At 38.0% G+C, this 19,463-nt stretch overlaps 1 protein-coding gene across 1 annotated transcript in view; it reads right to left on the reverse strand.

Moving 5' to 3' along the window:
- Positions 1-19,463, reverse strand: part of Ccdc172 (coiled-coil domain containing 172) — a 143,768-nt gene that overhangs the window by 88,530 nt on the left and 35,775 nt on the right. Inside the window, exons 5-7 of the mRNA XM_041661277.1 lie at positions 9,874-9,975; positions 9,277-9,379; positions 3,299-3,301 (exon numbers count right to left, since the gene is read on the reverse strand). Coding sequence (XP_041517211.1) covers positions 3,299-3,301; positions 9,277-9,379; positions 9,874-9,975 — 208 coding nt within the window. The remainder of the gene's footprint in view (positions 1-3,298; positions 3,302-9,276; positions 9,380-9,873; positions 9,976-19,463) is intronic.

A 19,463-nucleotide genomic window follows, 5' to 3' on the forward strand; every position in this document is an offset into this window, starting at 1 on the left:
ATGGAATAAACATGAAGGATGAATCAAAATTTCCAATAGGAAATAGGAAGCATATATTTTGGCAGACTTCTATAAATGATCAAAGACTAAACCTAGAAGTGCATATAAATAACACTGTAATTGAGGGATTACTAGACATGGGTGTGGATGCAAGAATCATTACTCCATGTTCATAGACATGGAGTAATGACTTGCTCTTTGGACTGGAGAGGGAGGGGGAGAGGAGTGGGGGGAGGGGGAGAAGGGTGGGAGGAGGGGGAGAAGGGTGGGAGGAGGGGGAGTGATGTGGGAATGTCATATATCAATCTGTTGATTTCATTGGTTAAGCAATAAAGAAACTGCTTGGCCCTGTGGGTGGAGTAAACAGAACAAAATGCTGGGAGGAAGAGGAAGTGAGGTCAGACTCCACAGCTCTCCTCTCGGGAGCAGACGCCTGAGAGAGACGCCATGTCCCGCTCCCGGGATGAAGCTCCGACCCAGGATGGACATAGGCTAGAATCATCCCGGTAAGCACACCTTGGGGTGCTACACACAGATGATTAGAAATGGGCTAAATTAATATGTGAGAATTAGCCTAGAAGAGAATGGGCCAAGCAGTGTTTAAATGAATACAATTTGTGTGTTGTTATTTCGGGCATAAGCTAGCCGTGCGGGAGGCTGGGGTGCTGGGGATGCAGCCCCGCTGCCCTTATTACTACAGGGGAGGGAAATGGGAGGCTGGAAGGAGGCAGAAACTTGTTTTTTTTTTCCTTTTCTCAATAAAAAAAAAAAGAATCATTACTCCAGAATATTGGTATGCGAATCGGCCTCTTTAAGAAGCAGATGCTCAATTCCTAGGAATTGGAGCCCTATCTCAAGATGGGTTGAATGCATAGGGCCAGAAGAATAGAGAGGAAGGTTAAAACCATATATGACTAATATTGCAGTGAATTTATGGGGTCATGACCTGATGCATCAATAAAATACCGATTAAAATTTCTACAGTCCTGGAAACTCATGTGTCTGGGAAGGATATTATAAGACACTATAAACAAAAGTTACCAGCCATTCAGGCTGTACAAAAACACATAGTAACTAGCAATCCTTTAGATTGTGACAGCAATCTGAACCAACAACCCTATCTTTAAAATGGTTAACTGAGAAACCAATATGGGTTAAACAATGGCCTTTAACAGAAGAGAAACTGTAGACTTTAGAACAGCTGGTACAGGAGCAACTAGATGCTCACCATATTGAAGAATCAGCCAGCTGTTGGAATTCTCCTGTATTTGCTGCTAAAAAGAAACCTGGAAAATGGATATTGATGACAGATTTAAGAGCTGTCAATAAGGTAGTTCAACCTATAAGCCCTCTACAATCTGGAACGCCTCTGCTTTGTCTATTACCAAAAGGGTTGCCTCTTATAGTTATTGATTTAAAAGATTGTTGAATAACCTGACCCTGTGCGAATACTTTGTAAATCAGCCTTTGGAAATAATATATAAGCAGTTTCCTAAGTCTATAATTTACCATTACATGGATGACATTTTGCTATATGATTCAAATGCAGATACCTTAGAAAGAATGTTTGAAGAAGTAAATAAAGTTTTGCCATAATGGGGATTACAAATTGTTCCTGAAAAAATACAGAAAGGAGATTCAGTCAATTACTTAGGTTATAAAATAGGTTTACAGAAAATTAGAACACAAAAGACACAAATTAGGAGAGACTGATTGTGGACTCTTAATGACTTTCAAAGATTGTTAGGAGACATTTCCAGTCTATGACTGACTGCTGGGGTAACACCTGATTTAATAGTTCATTTAAACAAAACCTTAGATGATGATAAAGACTAAAATAGTCCCAGAGAATTAACAGCTAAAGCAGAAAAAGAACTGACAGCTGTTGAAGAGAAATTACAGGACATTCATGTTGCTAAGACAGATCTGAATCTTAACTGCATTCTAGTCATATTTCCTTCCAGAATTTCTCCTACGGAAATTTTAATGCAGAGAGAAGATATTATCTTAGAATGGATCTTTTTACCAAATAAACCAAGTAAAAAATTAAAAATGTATGTGGAAAAGGTCTCTAAATTATTTATAAAAGGAAAATTGAGACTTCATCAACTATCAGGGGTAGACCCAGCAGAGATTACTAATGAAATTTTAAAAATTATGGGAAGACAATGAACCCTGGAAAAGAATTTGTGCTGTTTTTAGGAGAAATTAACAGCAATTATCCCAAAAGTGACAGTATAAAGAGAACTACTTGAATCCTTCCCCGCACTGTAAAGGACACACCAATAACTGGAGACTGTACCTTTTATATTGATTGAAATAAATCAGGAAAGGCAGGTTACAAATTAGAAGATTTAAGTAAGGTGGAACAAAGCCCTTATAATTATGTCCAAGGTAGAATTTATGCCATTCTCATGGTACAAAGGGATTTTAAAAAACCTCTCAATATAGTTACTGATTTGCAATATGCAGAAAGAGTTGTCTTGCATATTGAAACTGCTGAATTTATACCATATGATATAGAATTGACTTCATTACTCATATAGGTTGAACATATAATCAGGAATAGGCTTTGTTCCATATACATAACACATATCCCATATAGGTTTGCCAGATCCTCTAGCACAATGTAATGCCGAAATTGATCAATTACTGATTGAAAATGTGCCAAAGACCTCAGAATTTCATTAAAAAAATATCATGTCAATACCAAAGGTTCAAAGAAAGAGTTTCCTATTACATGGCAACAATCTACGGAGATTATAAAGAGATGTCTTACTTGCTCTTTCTATGATCAAACACCACTATCGCAGGGAATAATCCAAAGGGTACTCAAAGGAATGAAATCTGGCAGATGGATGTGTTCTACTTTGAAGATTTTGGAAAACTAATATGTGTGCGCCACACCATTTACACTTATTCAGGTTTTCAATAGGCAAATGCTTTGAGCTCAGAAAATGCTAATTCAGTAATCATGCATTTATTAGAAGTTATGGCCATCATTGGTATACTTGCACAAATAGACAGTTAATGGGTCCAGCATATGTCTCTAAGAAAATGAAATAGTTTTTTTTTGCTTATTATAATATAAAGCATATTATAGGTATATCACACAATCCTACAGGTCAGGCAGTTATAGAAAGATCAAATTGAACTGTAAAAGATATGTTAAACAAACACAAAGAGAAGGAAAATATCCCCAGAACTACATTGCCTACTGCTTTATTAAACTTGAATTTTCTTATCGCTATTGAGAAAGGAACAACAGCAGCAGAAAGACATTGGATAATAGAAAAACCTTCTGAATTAAATCAGACAGTTTATTTCAAGGATGTGTTGACCTCACAATGGAAATCAGGAGATGTGCTACATTGGGGAAGGGGTTTAGCTCTTGTTTCCACAGGAGAAGAAAAGTTATGGATACCATCAAAATTAATAAAGATTTGGTATGAAAAAGAGAAACATCTTGAGAAAAAAAAATGATAGCTCATCCACAAAGGTGACAACTATACAGGTGGCAAGGAAACCTCACAAGGGTTGCAGCAGGATTCTCTTCTTGTCTTTGCAGGAAAATACTTATCTTCAAAAAGTTAAGAGACCCTGGACATCTAGATGCCTAAAGAGGAAAAGATAACTATCCAGATAGGATCACCAAGCAAAAAGAATTATGACTTCTGAGGATAAGAATACACACACACACACACACACACACGTGTGAGGGGAGTGGGTGGGTGGGTGTGGGTGGGCGCACACATGCATGCACGTGTATGCTACCCAGTAGAGTAATAGTCTGGTGTAGGAGGTACTTCTGTATGTGTGTATCTTTTATTGGTAAATGAATAAAGAACTGCTTTGAGTCTGTGGCAGGGAAGAACAGGACTATGCGGGGAAAGGTAGGCTGTATGCTGGGAGAAAGAAAGGTGGAGTCAGAGAGACGCCATGGAGCCACCAGAGTCAGACATGCCAAATTGTTGCTGGTAAGCCACTGCCATGTGGCAATATTACAGATTAATAGAAATGGGTTAAATTAAGATATAAGAGTTAGCCAATAAAAACCTAGAGATAATAGTCCAAGAAGTGTTTTAATTAATATAGTTTCTGTATGGTTATTTTGGTTCTGGGTAGCCAGGATGAACAAGCGGCCCATCCTCCTATAATAGTCATGACTCACTTAAAAATCAAAGCTGGCGCCAGGCGATGGTGGTGCACGCCTTTAATCCCAGCACTCGGGAGGCAGAGGCAGGCGGATCTGTGTGAGTTTGAGACCAGCCTGGTCTACAAGAGCTAGTTCCAGGACAGGCTCCAAAAAGCCACAAAGAAACCCTGTCTCGAAAAAAAAATAATCAAAGCTGGCTTTGGAGTTGGACAATGGCTCTGTCCTTCTCTAAATCCAAGCATGTTGTTATAAGAAAAATTCAGTGTTTCTGTCTTATGTCAGGAGTCATTTGGTATAGGATAGAAAGAATTTAGAAAAAAGTTTACTTTTCTTCATACCTATTTTTTCTCTACTATATTTTTCGTTGAATATATGTCTGTAGGCCCATATTTCTACATGGTATGACCTATAAGCGCTTGGGAAGTTATTCTAGAAAAAAAATAAAGTTAAGCATGGCTTCTTAATAAAAACATTTTTTTCAGGTGGGCTCTGCTTGCTAGAAGCAAGTGCTCTCATTTCAGAGGGGCTTCCTGACTCAGCTTTAGCTGCAAAACCTTGCAGCTCTTTTAAGAGGTCCTGTCACAAAACACTTACATGGTGTTAATAAAAAGCTGATTGCATAGTTTTTGGTGGAATTGTAGCAATAAACATGGTCATGGCCTCCATGGTCATGGCCTCCACCATGAGGATGAAATTTCCAAAAGCTAAAAAATGGGCTGGATCCAGCTGTCAAAGCCACAGCTTTAATCCTAGCCACATTGCTAAACAAATTAAAAACTCACCTGGTGAAAAAAAGAGATATATACAATAAAGATAGATTCAGATAAAAAAAACTCTAAATGATTTATGGTGTATTTAAAAAATATGTGTAGGCTTGAGAAAAATGGATAAAGTCCTTAAAATAAAAAGAGAATAGTTTGGCATGGTGGCACACACCTTTAATTCCAACACTTGGGAGGCATAGGCAGGTGGATCTCTGTCAGTTCAAGGACAGCCTGGTCTACATAGTGAGTTCCAGGACAAAGATACACAGAGAAACCCTGTCTCAAAAAGTCAAAAATTAAAAATAAAAAGAAATAACAGTTTAAAATAAGCCATGTAAAATGGAAAACACAGAGAATCTGGATACTGTATGTTATGCTCTCTTTGAGTTGTTTAAATGCTGAGGAAGGAACAACAGCTGCTAAGAGATATTTGTTTATAAATGCTGCTCAATTAATCGAAGATAGGTATTTTGAAAATACCTTGACTTCAAAATTGAAATCAAAAGATATGTTACGTTGGAGAAGAGGTTTTGCTTTTGTTTCCACAGGAAATGAGAGGCTGTGGATTCATTCTGGGTTAAGAAAAAAATCAGGTTTGATGAAGGAAGACCACCTGGGAAATCTCCATTAGGAGCAAATGGCCCAGATGTCTGAGCTCTACATCTAGAACAGATTCAAGACTGCTGCCTGAGATGATCAAGCCTCACAGAATTTTCCAGTCAGGACTTGATCATAATTCTAAATTTTCTTTAGGTCCCCATAAGATTATCAGTGCCCCCAATCAGCAGGAAGTAGCCTGGAAAACTTTACTCATATTCCTGTTCCTCATTCTTGCAGAGGACTGTGATGTGTGAGTCTACCTCTAAATAAATAACCCTTTATTATACTCAATTCTGAGCTAGTGTGGGATCATTTTTGAGCATCCATCTTAAATATAATTTATTTCTGAAAAGTGAATGTATGAAAGAGGCATGGACAGTTGTTCCTGTTTCCCATAGTCCAGGTTCTGTCATCCCCTCAGGCCTGTGGAAGCCCTCAGAGAAAGAGCTGAGTAAGGATAAGGCAGGCTGGTATGGCTGGCTTCCACATTGTCTTTCCCATGTTTTATGAAAGAGCATCTCACTATATAGCTTTTGCTTGCTTGAAACTCACTATGTAGACCAAGTAGGCCTTGAACTTATAGACCTTTTTGACTCTGCCACCTGAGCACAGGGGTTAAAGGTAACAATTAGTATATAAACACAAACATATCATTTCAATGTTACATATTATTTGTAAATACAATTTTTTAATTTCAGAGGTAAATTTATAACAGAATATAATTTTGAAATTAATTGAGTCTAACACCAAACTTCCTCTATATTTATGTACAATCTTTAATAACGCAGTATGCTCCGAGACTTCACAAAACAGGATCTCTCCCAGCTTGAGGCTACATAATCAATGCTGGAGACACTTCTGTGAGTGAATAAATAATGAAGTTCTACCAGAAAAGCTGAGAGTTAACAGAAGTCTTCAACAAAAAGAAAGCTACAAATGATCTTGAAATTAAATGAGAATTTTCATCTACTAAAAATGTTTTTAAAAGAGAAAGACAATGTGGATTGGCTTCAGATACAATTATTTGACTATAATTTTGCAGAAACTTCTGAGAAAAGACCTCTTTATGCTTGCCAACTTTGCATTGATTCCTGTAACAAGAGACAAGTGAATGTGCGATATTCTGTAAATGAAGACTTTGTTAGGGTTACTACTGCTATCATGCAACACCATGACCTAAAAAGCAACTTGGAGAGAAAAGGGTTCCATGTAACAGTTCAGTATCAAAAGCAGTGAGGGCAGGAACTTGAGGACAGGAACCTGGAGACGGATCCAATGCACAGGCCATGGGCAGGTGCTGCTTACTGGCTTGTTCTTCATGCCTCACTCAGCCTGCTTTCTTATGGAACCCAGGACCACCAACTCAGGGAAGACAGCACCCAGCAGGGCTGCACCTTCCCACATCAATCATTAATTAAGAAAATGTTCTACAGGTTTGCGAACAGCCTGATCTTATGGAGGCATTTTCTCAATCAGGGTTCCCTCCTCTCAGATGACTACAGCCTGTGTCAATTTGACATAAAATTAATCAGTACAGCAAGATAACATTTCCCATTACTCTGTTACTTATTCTAAATAATGTCAGGAATATTCCTGCAAGCAGTTAAGAACATATTTATAAAAATATACATAGTCATGGTTGTTTAAAAACAGACAGTGTCATTTAAATCATGAAGCTCATCAATTCAAACTAGTGTGGAGAACGTCTATAACACCTAGTCAAACAATGAAACAAACTATCAAGCAGTAAATGTGTCACCAGGACCTTACTGTTCTAAATACATGTGAACACACATGCATCCAAATGGTTACCCACACGGACACAAAAAGAATGCATATAACCCAAGTAGGATGTTCACAAAACTTTAAAAAATTGTCATGCTTCATGCAACAGAGTGATCTTTTACATTACTATATGTTTAAATGTTTTTCTTCAAATAAAATATACTTCCGTGTTTTAAATATGCATACATACTTGTGGTAAAATATATATGTATATAAATGCATATTTATCAGTACATCTGCTACACAGTTTGAGAGTATTTCAACCCCATAGTGTGTTTGTGTATCTTATAAATCTAGGACCATCACTGTGCCTTCTCTGAGCAGCTGAACTGGGAGACCATGGAAGGGGCTTCTGAATGGCTTTACTATCACCTAGAAATGTGCTCAGAGTTTCTCAGTAGCAGAAACCGATTAATTTTGTGCATTTTTCATTGCAAAAGCTCTTCACAAACCCGCATTATCTTTTAAGTATTCAAGGATGAATAAGATAATGTTGACTTTTAGATTTCTTTCTAATGCAAGCTTCATGTTGTACCAAACACATACAAATACTGGTTATGCAAGATGAAAAATCACTCAGAAAATAAGTTTTATTGTTTTTTTTTAAATGCCAAAACACTTAATGTGGTCTGTTTTGTTATTTGTGCTACTTAGAGTGAAGAAGAAAAACCAAAACACTGCCACAGGGGTACATACAAATAATTCCAGCACTTGGGAGGTGGGGGCAAGAGAATAATGAGTTTTGCAGTCAACTTTGGGTATATAATGACACAAGTGCTGTCACATTTTTGCAGTGAAAATTCAGTGACATTTAGGCTCCATCACTGGGACAAGTGTGTGTCAGGCCCCACATACCTGGTCTGAACTACAAAGAAACACAAGGAGTTCCTAGACTGCTGAAACAGAAGAACACATTACTATAGCACATGAATATAACAAAAGTCTAAACACTGAGGACAAAAGAAAGTTCTTTTGTTATGGAGAAAAACTTTCATTAATTCATTAATTCATTCAGTCCCCTCTATTTATTGAACACTAGCATCTACCACAGTATTAAACTGTAAGTAACACTAGTGCCCAGAGTAAACAAGATCTTTCTTAATTGGCACACAGTTTAAATGGACATTGACAAAATAATATATTTAATTATAAGACAGAATGTACTCTAAAGGAAAACTGAAGGACATTACTGGCAAAAATAACAGTTGACATGATTTAGAAACAGGAAGGAAGATTATCTAAAAATATATTTCAAGTGATACCTAGGAAGGGCCACTTCTCACCAAGGACAGGTAAGCAGCCTGAAAACTTGCAGAGGTGAGACAAAGAGTGGGTTACAAAGGTCTTTAGGTGGATGAGAGCCTGGCAGCTTTGAGTAGCAGAGAAAGAAGGGGCCATATTGAGGTCATTTAGGCCACAAGGAAAATTTCAGAAATAAACACTTCATACAATTTAAATAACTTATTGTAGAATATTAGAACTATTCTATTTACTATTGGTTATCACTTACTGTACCTAATTTATGGATTAAATACTTACAGGAATGTATGTCTCTAAAACCACAATATATACCAGGTTTAGTCATGATTTATAAAGTAAGATTGAATTCCCTGTTATGTCCTGTATATTGTAAACTGACATGTAGCATGTACTGGCCAAAGGAGGGTTTGCCTATCAGCAAATTTCAGGATACACATTGAGGCAAATAATGTCTTTATCCAGGGCTTTAAAAGCACACTCCCAGCTTTATAGTGAAATCTATTTAACTTAAAAATTACTGTTAGCTGGGCAGTGGTAGTGCATGCCTTTAATCCCAGCATTCGGGAAGCAAAGGCAGGCTGACCTCTGAGTTTGAGGTTAGTCTGGTCTACAGAGTGAGTTCCAGGACAGGCTTCAAAAACTGCAGAGAAACCCTGCCTCAAAAAACAAAACATTTAAATTTTATGTATAAACATAATAACATATGCTTACCTCAAGCATTCAGCATCATGTTGAGGCTTTTCTTTGACTTTTAATTTTTCTGCCTCTAGGTATTTGGTGGTATAAATGACTTCAGTCTCTTCATCTTTAAGAACTAAACAATTAAGAAAATTTCTATAATCATTTAAGAATTGAACAAAAAGTTATCTTTAGTCATTCATGAAAAACTTTATTTTTGTGTTGTATGTATATCAAATACATATAAAAATAATTTTTATTTTCTAATTTGACATAGCAATTTAGATTATGATTATCAGCACTCCCCAGGCCTGGTGGTGCAGGTCTGTACTTGCAGCTATTCAAGAGGCTAAGGCAGGAGAGCTGCAAGTTAGACAAGATGGCACTGAAGGTTACAGCTCAGGGCAGAGTGCATGTGTGGCTGGTGTCAGGCCTACACTCAATCTCCAGAACTCAGACAAATTACAGCTGCAACACTAACTAATTCAGTTGTGTGTTTTATACACTACATCTGTACGACAGCAGAAGCACCAACCACCAGGACAAGGAGTCTTTAAATACCAACCCATCACAGTCCTATGCATAACACTGTATTTGATAGCAGGATAAATGGACTCATGCAGCTTATACCTTTAAGTTTTTTCTGGACAGTAAATAATTCTTGTAGCAGTCGACGCTTTTGTATTTGAAGTTCCTGTAACTGGCCACTGTTCCACTCCATTGACTTCATTTCTATAAACAAATTATCATCAAAAAGTTACCCAGGAATAATTTTAGTCAAAGAGGCTAACAATCTATACACTGAAAACCATCACTGATGAGAGACAATAAAGGCACGACTAAACAGAAACAGCCCTATTCATCAATCAGAATCAATACTTTTAAACTACTCAAATTCCCCTGGGCAATATACAAGTGCTATGCCATCCCAACAAAATCTCTAACAGCATTATTCCCTGAAATAGAAAATACAAAACTGGAAAATAAGAAACAAGTGGAAGAAGCATTCAGGTTTTGGTGTAATTAAATATGGCATCAATGATTGACCTTTTGTTCTTCAATAAAATTCTAGGCAGCATATGGTCAATTTCAAGTCCCAACTGGATTCTCTTGATCACTAAGGAACTGTCTTTAGTAAACTAACCAGCATATATTAATCACCAGTATGATAGGTTAGTTAGGCTAACAAAAGGGGATACAGAAATATTCCATTACCATCAAATAAAAGAAAAACTTCACAACTTCCCAAAATAATAAGAAAGCCCACTTTGTAATTGAAACTGATCCAGGATCACCTCCACACAGTGCCAGGACATGACTGCAGTTCCCCAGTGCCACTCAAGTTTCCTCCACCTAAAGGCCATACCTCCCAACTTTAATTTTCCCAAACGACACTAATTGTCTTTAAGACATGTCTCCTAATATTTTAAGTATTTTACTCTTCTGCCATAGATTTTGGACTCCAATCACATATTCTGTAGGTCTCTGAGTTTTTTAAAGTCTTATTTCCCCTCTATGTATCTGCACTCTCTGGTTGGCTATTTGTGGCTGAAATAATAAAACCCAGAGACAGATATTGGGGTGCATCCTGAAGATCAGAAAAAGCAGCCAGTCACTAGAGAGCTCTTGCCTTTTTGAAATCTTCAGACTGAAAGAGAGCGAGTTGCTGTCTCATCTCGCCTTATATTCCTCTCTAGTGCTGGGATGAAAGGCATGCATCACCGCCCAGCCTCTATAGCTAACTAGTGTGACTGCTGGGATTAAAGGTGTGTGCCACCACTACCTGGTCTGTATGACTGATTAATTAGTGTGGCTATTTTGTCTTTAATATTCAGGCAAGCTGTATTAAAATACAAATGAAATATCACTACAGCTGTTAATACCTTTAGGGAATTATCATCAGATACTATATTTTTAACCCCCTAATGTTCTTGTTTCCATAAAACATCTTTATTTAAATATAACTCAATTACAGTATAATTAACCCTTTAAGGCACACAATTCAGCATGTTTATCATACAGGCTCCACATCTGTTACCATCATGTTGGACCACTCCACTTCTGTTAGCATACACTGCCTAGTTTCCCCAGATCCTCTTTCTCCTAGGCAATAACTGTTGCACTTTCTGTTTGTACAGATTTGCCTATCTGTACAAATAAAGAAGAATCACAATATGCATAATTCTGTGTCTGGGTTATTTCACACAAAGCAATAATTTTAAGGTATATGTTGCACCATGTACCTGTGTGTTGTAGAATATTTGTATACTGTGTGAAAATGTGTTTCTGTGATAGGTGTAATAAAAAAAACTAAATGACTAATAGCTAGGCAGGAGGTATAGATATGACTTCCAGGCAAAGAGAGAGGAAGTAAGAGGGATGAATGTAGGCTCATGGGAGATGCAAAGAGATGCAGAACAAGCTGGGTGTGCAGAGAGGTAACAGCTGCCAAACAGATGAATAAAAATTGGTTAATTTTTAAGAGCTAGTTAAAAACAAGCCTAAGCCAAGGTCAAGCTTTCACAATTAATAATAAGTTTTCATGTCATTATTGGGGAGGGACAGAAAAAGACTCATTACATTTGGCATTCCAAAACAAGGCACAACCACATGAACAGAGATGTCATGCCAGCCAGCACTGCCACAGTGCAACCTGGGCCTCTTAACATGGGAACAGCTATGAGACTGGATGAGATATGATAAGTCATGTTGGTTACAGAGTCCTCATGACTTATTATTACATGTCATCCTTTCATATGGATAGATATTTATATTACTGTAGTAATAGGAGCGTTGGGTGCCGTTCTGTTGTATTAGGAGCGGCGGGGCTGCGTCCCCAGCACCCCAGCTGCCTGGCTAGCTTATGCCCGAAATAACAACACACAAACTGTATTCTTTTAAACACTGCTTGGTCCATTTCTATCTAGCCTCTTCTAGGCTAATTCTCACATATTAATTTAGCCCATTTCTAATCATCTGTGTTGCACCCCAAGGTGCGCTTACCGGGAAGATTCTAGTCTACGTCCATCCTGGGTCGGAGCTGAATCGCGTCTTCCCAGGAGAGCGGAGCTTGGCGTCTCTGTTTGAGGCGTCTTACCTCACTTCCTCTTCCTCCCAGCATTCTGTTCTGTTTACTCCACCCACCTATGTTCTAAGCTATGAGCCCAAGCAGTTTGTTTATTACTTAACCAATGAAATCAACAGATTGATATATGACACTCCCACATCATATTACAGTTTGGTTATGCAGTACAAATGGACTTATAAAGTTGAAAGATGCCTTTCATCTGCTCAAACAAAACCAATCATCTTTAACTGATTTGTGCACAGTGCATATTCCATACTTGTGTTAGTGCAGATATACATCTTAAAAGTTTGCATGTTTTCAGAAAGAAAAAAAAAGACCAAAAACTAATTAAGATGAGCAGCCCAGGTGATTCAGCCTCTCAGAATGCCTCTGTTGTAGTTTCCTCAAAATTCTGCATCCAGAACAACTTCAAAGTTGCTAGCTGAGATGGTCCAGCCTCTCAGACTATCTAACCAAGACTTCAGATAAGCTCTATACTTTTCCATAATACAGAGACTAAACAAAAATAATAAAGCTAGCTCTCCTAGGACTTGACAATTATCCCAATTTTCTCAGGGTCCACTAAAGATGCTGTCACCGCAGAGAATAGAAAGCAGTCTAGAGAACATGACAAGAGGTGGGGCAGGTGGTTTTTGGTCATTAAATGGTTTAGAGATGTTTATCATCATTTAGGGAGGGTAGACTACAAGTTGTTGGTGGTCATGGTCAAGAAAAAGACTGAACAATGAAAATTAGATTCAGGGATCTCTTTCTAAAGGTAAAAATGATGAGATAAACGTATAGATTATTGAGTCTACTTTTGAACTAAAAACAACTACTAGTCTCAAAAAATTTACATTGGTATGAATTTTTATATAATGCTAAAATTTAAGGTCATTTTTATTAGAAAATATTCCATACATGTTAGGTATGTTTTCAAGGTCAGAGATATATTTTAAATAATCAGGATCTTCAAGCATATAAATTTAAGGTTTTCTATATACACATGTATACATATACATATATATACACACACACATATATATACATATATATACACACACAAATATATGTTTTTATTTTGTTTAAGGTACTGTATCGTTGCTCATTTAACAATGTAATGTAAATTTCTAGTCCTTGAAAGTTATTATTACAAACTACTTAGGATAATTAATAAATATAGATTAGTACTTAGTCATATAATAAATTTGTGGCCATGTTAGGTATGTTTTCAAGGTCAGAGATATATTTTAAATAATCAGGATCTTCAAACATTTCAGAGACTTACATAATATGGTATTTAAGATATTTTAATGACACAAGGCTTTTCATGAGAGTAAGACATGTCTGTTCCTGGCAGTACCAATTTACTTCATACAAGCATGATGGGAACTGAAGAAAACTCCATATGCAGTTTGCTTTTATTGTGGCAAAGACATCCATTTGGGCAAGAAATGGCTATGGCCTCAACTTCTGACTATATGCTGTCCAAACTGGACAAGCAGGACACAAAAGAAGGCAACAGCTGAACTTCATCAAGACAAGGTAGGACAGTCCTTCAAAATTCCTGTTTCACAAAGTCTGTGAGATAGTCTAGGCCTGTAGGTCAAAGATGGATGCCCCAATATTACAGAGGAACCTTGGATGACTGTCCAGACAGCCAGATATCTTTGTCATTTCTATAGTTTAGGAAGTTGCTTGCTTTGTACTTTCTGTTTACTCAGGTAATATTATATCCTTTTTGGCTCTTTGATGAGTGTTGAAGACTAGACCAATTTTCTTGCTACCAAATTCAAAACAAAATTTACAAAAGAGATGTAAAATTTATAAAGACTGAGAGATGTAAAAGCCTAACCAGTTTATCTAAGAAAGTATTTTGAGGTCTAAAAGAATAGTTTTAGGTTGGTAATTTAAATTATGATAACAAATGGTTTACGTAAAAAGCTGTGGATTCAATAAGATATAATAGATAATACAGTACTGTCTATGAATTTTCAAAATACTACACATTGGACTACACAATGGACTACACATTGTAATTGTAATTCTTGCTTGATAATTATTCTTAATGTATATAATTTTACTATACTAGAGTTAAAAACTTCCCTTTTTATTTAGACAGAAAGGAGGAAATATTGCAGAATATTTGTACACTGTGTGAAGATGTGTTTCTAATTGGTCTAATAAAAAGCTAGATGGAGAATAACTAGGCAGGAGGTATAGGTGGGATTTCTGTGCAGAAAGCGGGGTAGTCAGAGAAATGAATCTAGGCTTGCAGGAGATGCGAGGAAAAGCAGAACAAATGGGGTGTGCAGGAGGAGAGGCAACAGCCACAAGCCACATGGCAGAATGTAGATTGCTATAAATGGGCTACATAATAAAAGTTAGTAAAAACAAGCCTAAGTTAAGGCCAAGATTTCAAAATAAATCTCCATGTCATTATTCTGAGAGCTGGCAGGCGGGACAGAGAAAGTTATACCTATGTTCTATTCTTTTTTTTAAAGGAGCCCTCCAGATTCTATTATATAGATACACATTTGGCATTCAGCAGCTAATATACTTTGGGGTTGCTTATATTTATCTTTGTATCCCTGCCAGCTCTACCACTGGTCCTTTACAGCCACACTTGTGCTATTTTGTTGCAGTTTTGATTTGATCTTCCCTGATGTAGAGTTTCATTTGGCCATTCCTCTATATTGTGTGGTATACTTGCATAAATACTTTGCCCATTTATAATTGGGTTATCTTTTCCATATTTGTAAGGGTTGTCATATTCTGGCTACCACACTTATCAGACATATGATTTATAAATAGTTTCTCCCATTTTGTGGGTCTTTCCCCTTTGTAGATAACAACCTCTAAAGAAGTCTAAATTATCTATACATTGTGTGCATACCATAATAATGTCTTTACGCAATGTCATGGGAGATTACACTTGCATTGTTTTAAGCGCTCTGTGTCTCTGGCTCCCATGTTTAGACTTTTGATGCATCATAAGTAACTTTTAATGCAGTATCAGAGCTTACTAGTATTAATATTGTAAGAAACTAGTCTTTCCCAATGAATTATGATGATATTCCTGTCACAAACCAGCTGACTACAGAGGAAGTTATTTCTTGGCTTTAATTACATTAAACTGATCTACATGACCATCTATTACCAATGCCACGTCCTTCTTTGGAAGTTTCTAACTGGGAAGTTGGAGTCTTTTCTCATTGAAGTTAGTGTTAGTTTGCTGATTTTTTCTCAGGTATCTAGCTAATTTTGATGGGAGTGTTAATTCTATTTCATTTGGTAGTTTGGCTTTCTCAAAATTACTGTGTTCCAATGACAGGCTTTTAAAAATTTACTTAGTCCTATGATTCCCATCACTTTTTAACATGTCTCTTGAACTTACATTGACTACATTACCAAATATTTTAGTTCTTCAGTATTATTGTAATAGATTTTTCTTTTTAACTTATAAAAAATTATTCATTGTGTATATGAGTGTTGGCATGAATGTGTGTATATGTATGTCTGCAGAGGTCAGAGGAGGTTTTCTGATCCCCTGAAACTGAGTTACAGATGGCTGTGAACCACCTACAGGTGTTAGGAACAATCTGGATCCCCCACAGGAGCAACAAGTGTCTTAACCACTGGGCTATCATTCCAGCTCTATACATTGCATTTTCTTGCATGCACTTGAATGTTTTCATCTTGTATGTTGTCCTTGCACCCTGCAGCTCTGCTAAGCTTGCTGGCTCCAGGAGTTTCCCTTGGCTTCCTTGGGATTCATAGGAGAGAGGTTTGACTGTTAGCTGAGGGTGTGCACCTCAGAGAAGGAGCTCTATAGAGAATAGGTTTGTTCTGGCTCTCAACTTCAGAGATTTAATCCAAACCCTTCTGGTCTACTTGTATGGGCCCACCATGAGACAGAATATTGAAGTAATGGGTGTGTGGTAGAGCAGAGCTTCTTCATGGAAGCTAGAAAGTAGAGAAAGTAGACAGGAACAAGCAGCCCACTCCAACACACACACACACACACACACACACACACACACGGCCTGCTTCCTCCAACTAGATCCTAACTCCCACTAGCCCAGTTAGCTATAAATTCATGATCTAATCATCTCTTAGTAGCAGTAGGAGCTGGGGACCAGGCCTTCAGTACATTTCACACTTGAACCATCACACAAGCTGTTTTCTTCACATATTCAATCTTTTACTTCATCCTTTCTCATCCACATGCCTTCTATCTGCTTTCTTGCTGCTAAAATCCCCAGCACTGTGTTAAGCCAACATGACTAGTGTAGGTACACTTACTTTGTACTTAGGTGGGGAATATTCATTCTTTTACCATTAAGAATAACATTAACTTTGGGTTTTTCATAAATATCCTTTCGGCTGAGGAAAGTCACACCTAGCTTTAGCTGAGTAGATGTTTTATCAGTAAAGGGCACCAGTAAGGGCCATATTTTTCTATGTTTGCTCATTTTTAAATACTGCCCATTTAGTTCCACATTATACTCATGTCCCTGAGTACTCTTACATGTATTGGTGCAGCTTTAATTTTTTTCTAATTGCATCATTTCTGGCCTTTCTGTTTACACATTTGCTGATCCAAAGATTGCCTTACTGCCTTAAGCTATGATCAGCTTCTTGATAATATGTCTAGTGATTTTCTTACTTTGCATCAGACATTATGTTTGCAATACAGCTGAACATTTGAGTTTTGCTTTCTTCTAAGGCTTGCTGATGCTCATATTAATGGACAGATAAGTTGTTTGGGGTCAGATTCAGACACTGTTCATAACATTTTTATAGAGTGAGCCTATGAGAGCATTTAGTCTTAGAGGCTATTTATTTTATTTTATTTTTTTAGTTGTTGCAAAAAAAATTTCCCATTTCCCTCCCCCCACTCCCTTCCCCCTCTCCCCCTCCCCCCACTCCATTCCCCCTCCCTCTCGAGAATGAAGAGCAGTCCAGATTCCCTGCCCTGCTGGAAGTCCAAGGTCCTCCCACTTCTATCCAGGACCAGGAAGGTGAGCATCCAAACAGGCTAGGCTCCCACAAAGCCAGTTTGTAGGGATACTTCCCGCCCCTTAGGAGGCGTGTTCGCCTCAGGTTAATGTTGGCCTATAAATTTGGCAAGCGTGCTCCCAGCCATCCCTTTTCTGCTTTCCTGGTCTCCGCGGGAACAGTGATCTATTTCGCCATTAAAGATATATATATTTTTACAATCTGTCTGCAATCGTTTACGCCATTACATTTTGGCATCCAACGTGGGCTATTTTGCCCCCGACTCAAGTGGGTAGCCCACTAGCTAACACAGCACCCTCCCAGGTGCTGTTTTTTAGTTCGTGACTCGGGCCCCAGTGCTGAGTCTGAGACACACTCGGCCACACAGGCCCATTCTGACCCGCCTGCTCGCCAGAGCAATTAACCCCTCCCTGCCTGCCTTGGCTAAGTTTGGAGCGGAACAACACTGCCTGAATTAGCAGAAACTCAAGTATCTGTGGTTTTGCAACAAAAGCCGCCACAGTGGCAGATTTGGTCTGATACAAAGTGACTTGCCCGGGTGGTGGTGGCACACGCCTTTGATACCAGCACTTGGGAGACAAAGTCAGGTGGATCTCTGTGAGTTTGAGGCCGGCCAGGCGTTGGTAGCGCACGCCTTTAATCCCAGAACTTGGGAAGCAGAGGCAGGCTGATCTCTGTGAGTTTGAGGCCTGCCAAGCGGTGGTAGCACAAGCCTTTAATCCCAGCACTTGGGAGGCAGAGGCAGGCGGATCTCTGTGAGTTTGAGACCAGCCTGGTCTACAGAGCTAGTTCTAGGACAGGCTCCAAAAACACAGAGACCACCACTGGCAGGAACCAATCATTGCAGTTAAAAAATTTTTCTTTTATAAATAAAATGTCTGAACACGTTAGTATTCAAGAATTTAACAGTTTTTTTTAATTGTACCATGTGGGAGATTTTACAAGAGGTGTCTATCACCCCACATCTATGGATCCTTCTGGGATTAGTAGTTTTCATTTGGCACTAAATGGTTTGATAATAGAAATATGATAAAGTCTTTACGAGATGAATCCAGGATTCTTAAGGCAGAGATTGAATGCTTAAAAACAATTGAGAATCAGTTTGAAGTTCTCTAGGCTGATGATAAGGAGAAATTCATTACTATGGAAGAGGGAACAGCTGATCTGGATCGTAAGCTTCAGTCCCTTTCTGTAGGAACTGAAACATTAGTGGCTGATATTAAGGAGAAATTCATTACTATGGAAGAGTGAACAGCTGATATGGACCATAAGATTCAGTCCCTTTCTGTAGGAAATGAAACATTAACTGAGAGAATCAAAACTGCTGAATGTGACAATCGGATTTTGTTTAAAGCTTATGACAGATTGGCGGAAAGATTGTCAATACAAGAAGGAACGGTTTATGCCATAAAAATTATGTCCAAAGATGAGATGTTATCTCTAACAGACAAACTTCATACTTTAGAATCCTCAATGAAGGCTTTGGAACATAATTCTGGACAGGAGATTCAGACACTGCAGAAGGCTTTATGTAGAAGATGTGGAAAAGGCAGACATTGGACAAATGAATGCAGGTCTACAAGAGATAGACAAGGCAAACTGATACAGTCCGGAAACGTGAGGGGGGGGGGCTCACAGGACCCCATGGCAAACATGGTTCAGTCATTTCCAGTTTCTGCAGAGAACGTGCCTCATCAGGACAATTAGGAAGCCCCATGCCTACTGTTACAAGCAATAATGATCAGAAAGATAAGTTACGTGTGTTTTGGCAAACTTCTATAAATGATCAAAGACCTAAACTGAGAGTGTGTGTAAATGACATTTTTATTACTGGCCTGCTGGACACAGGTGCTGATGTAAGTATCATTACCCCAGAATCTTGGCATCCGTATTGACCTCTTCAGAATGTAAATGTTCAGCTCCTGGGAATTGGAACCCTATCTCGAGTAAGGCAGAGCATGAGATGGGTTGAATGTATAGGGTCAGAGGGACAAATAGGAAAATTAAAGCCATATGTAGCCAATATCGCAATGAATTTATGGGGTCATGATCTATTACAACAATGGAATACCGAAATTAACATTCCTGCTACTTCTAGAGCCTATATTTCTGAGAATAATATTAAAAGATA

The sequence above is a fragment of the Microtus oregoni genome, unplaced genomic scaffold (genome assembly GCF_018167655.1).
Source record: "Microtus oregoni isolate MIOR12 unplaced genomic scaffold, Mior012 000012F_ref0000307, whole genome shotgun sequence".
In the NCBI taxonomy this organism is placed as follows: Eukaryota; Metazoa; Chordata; class Mammalia; order Rodentia; family Cricetidae; genus Microtus; species Microtus oregoni.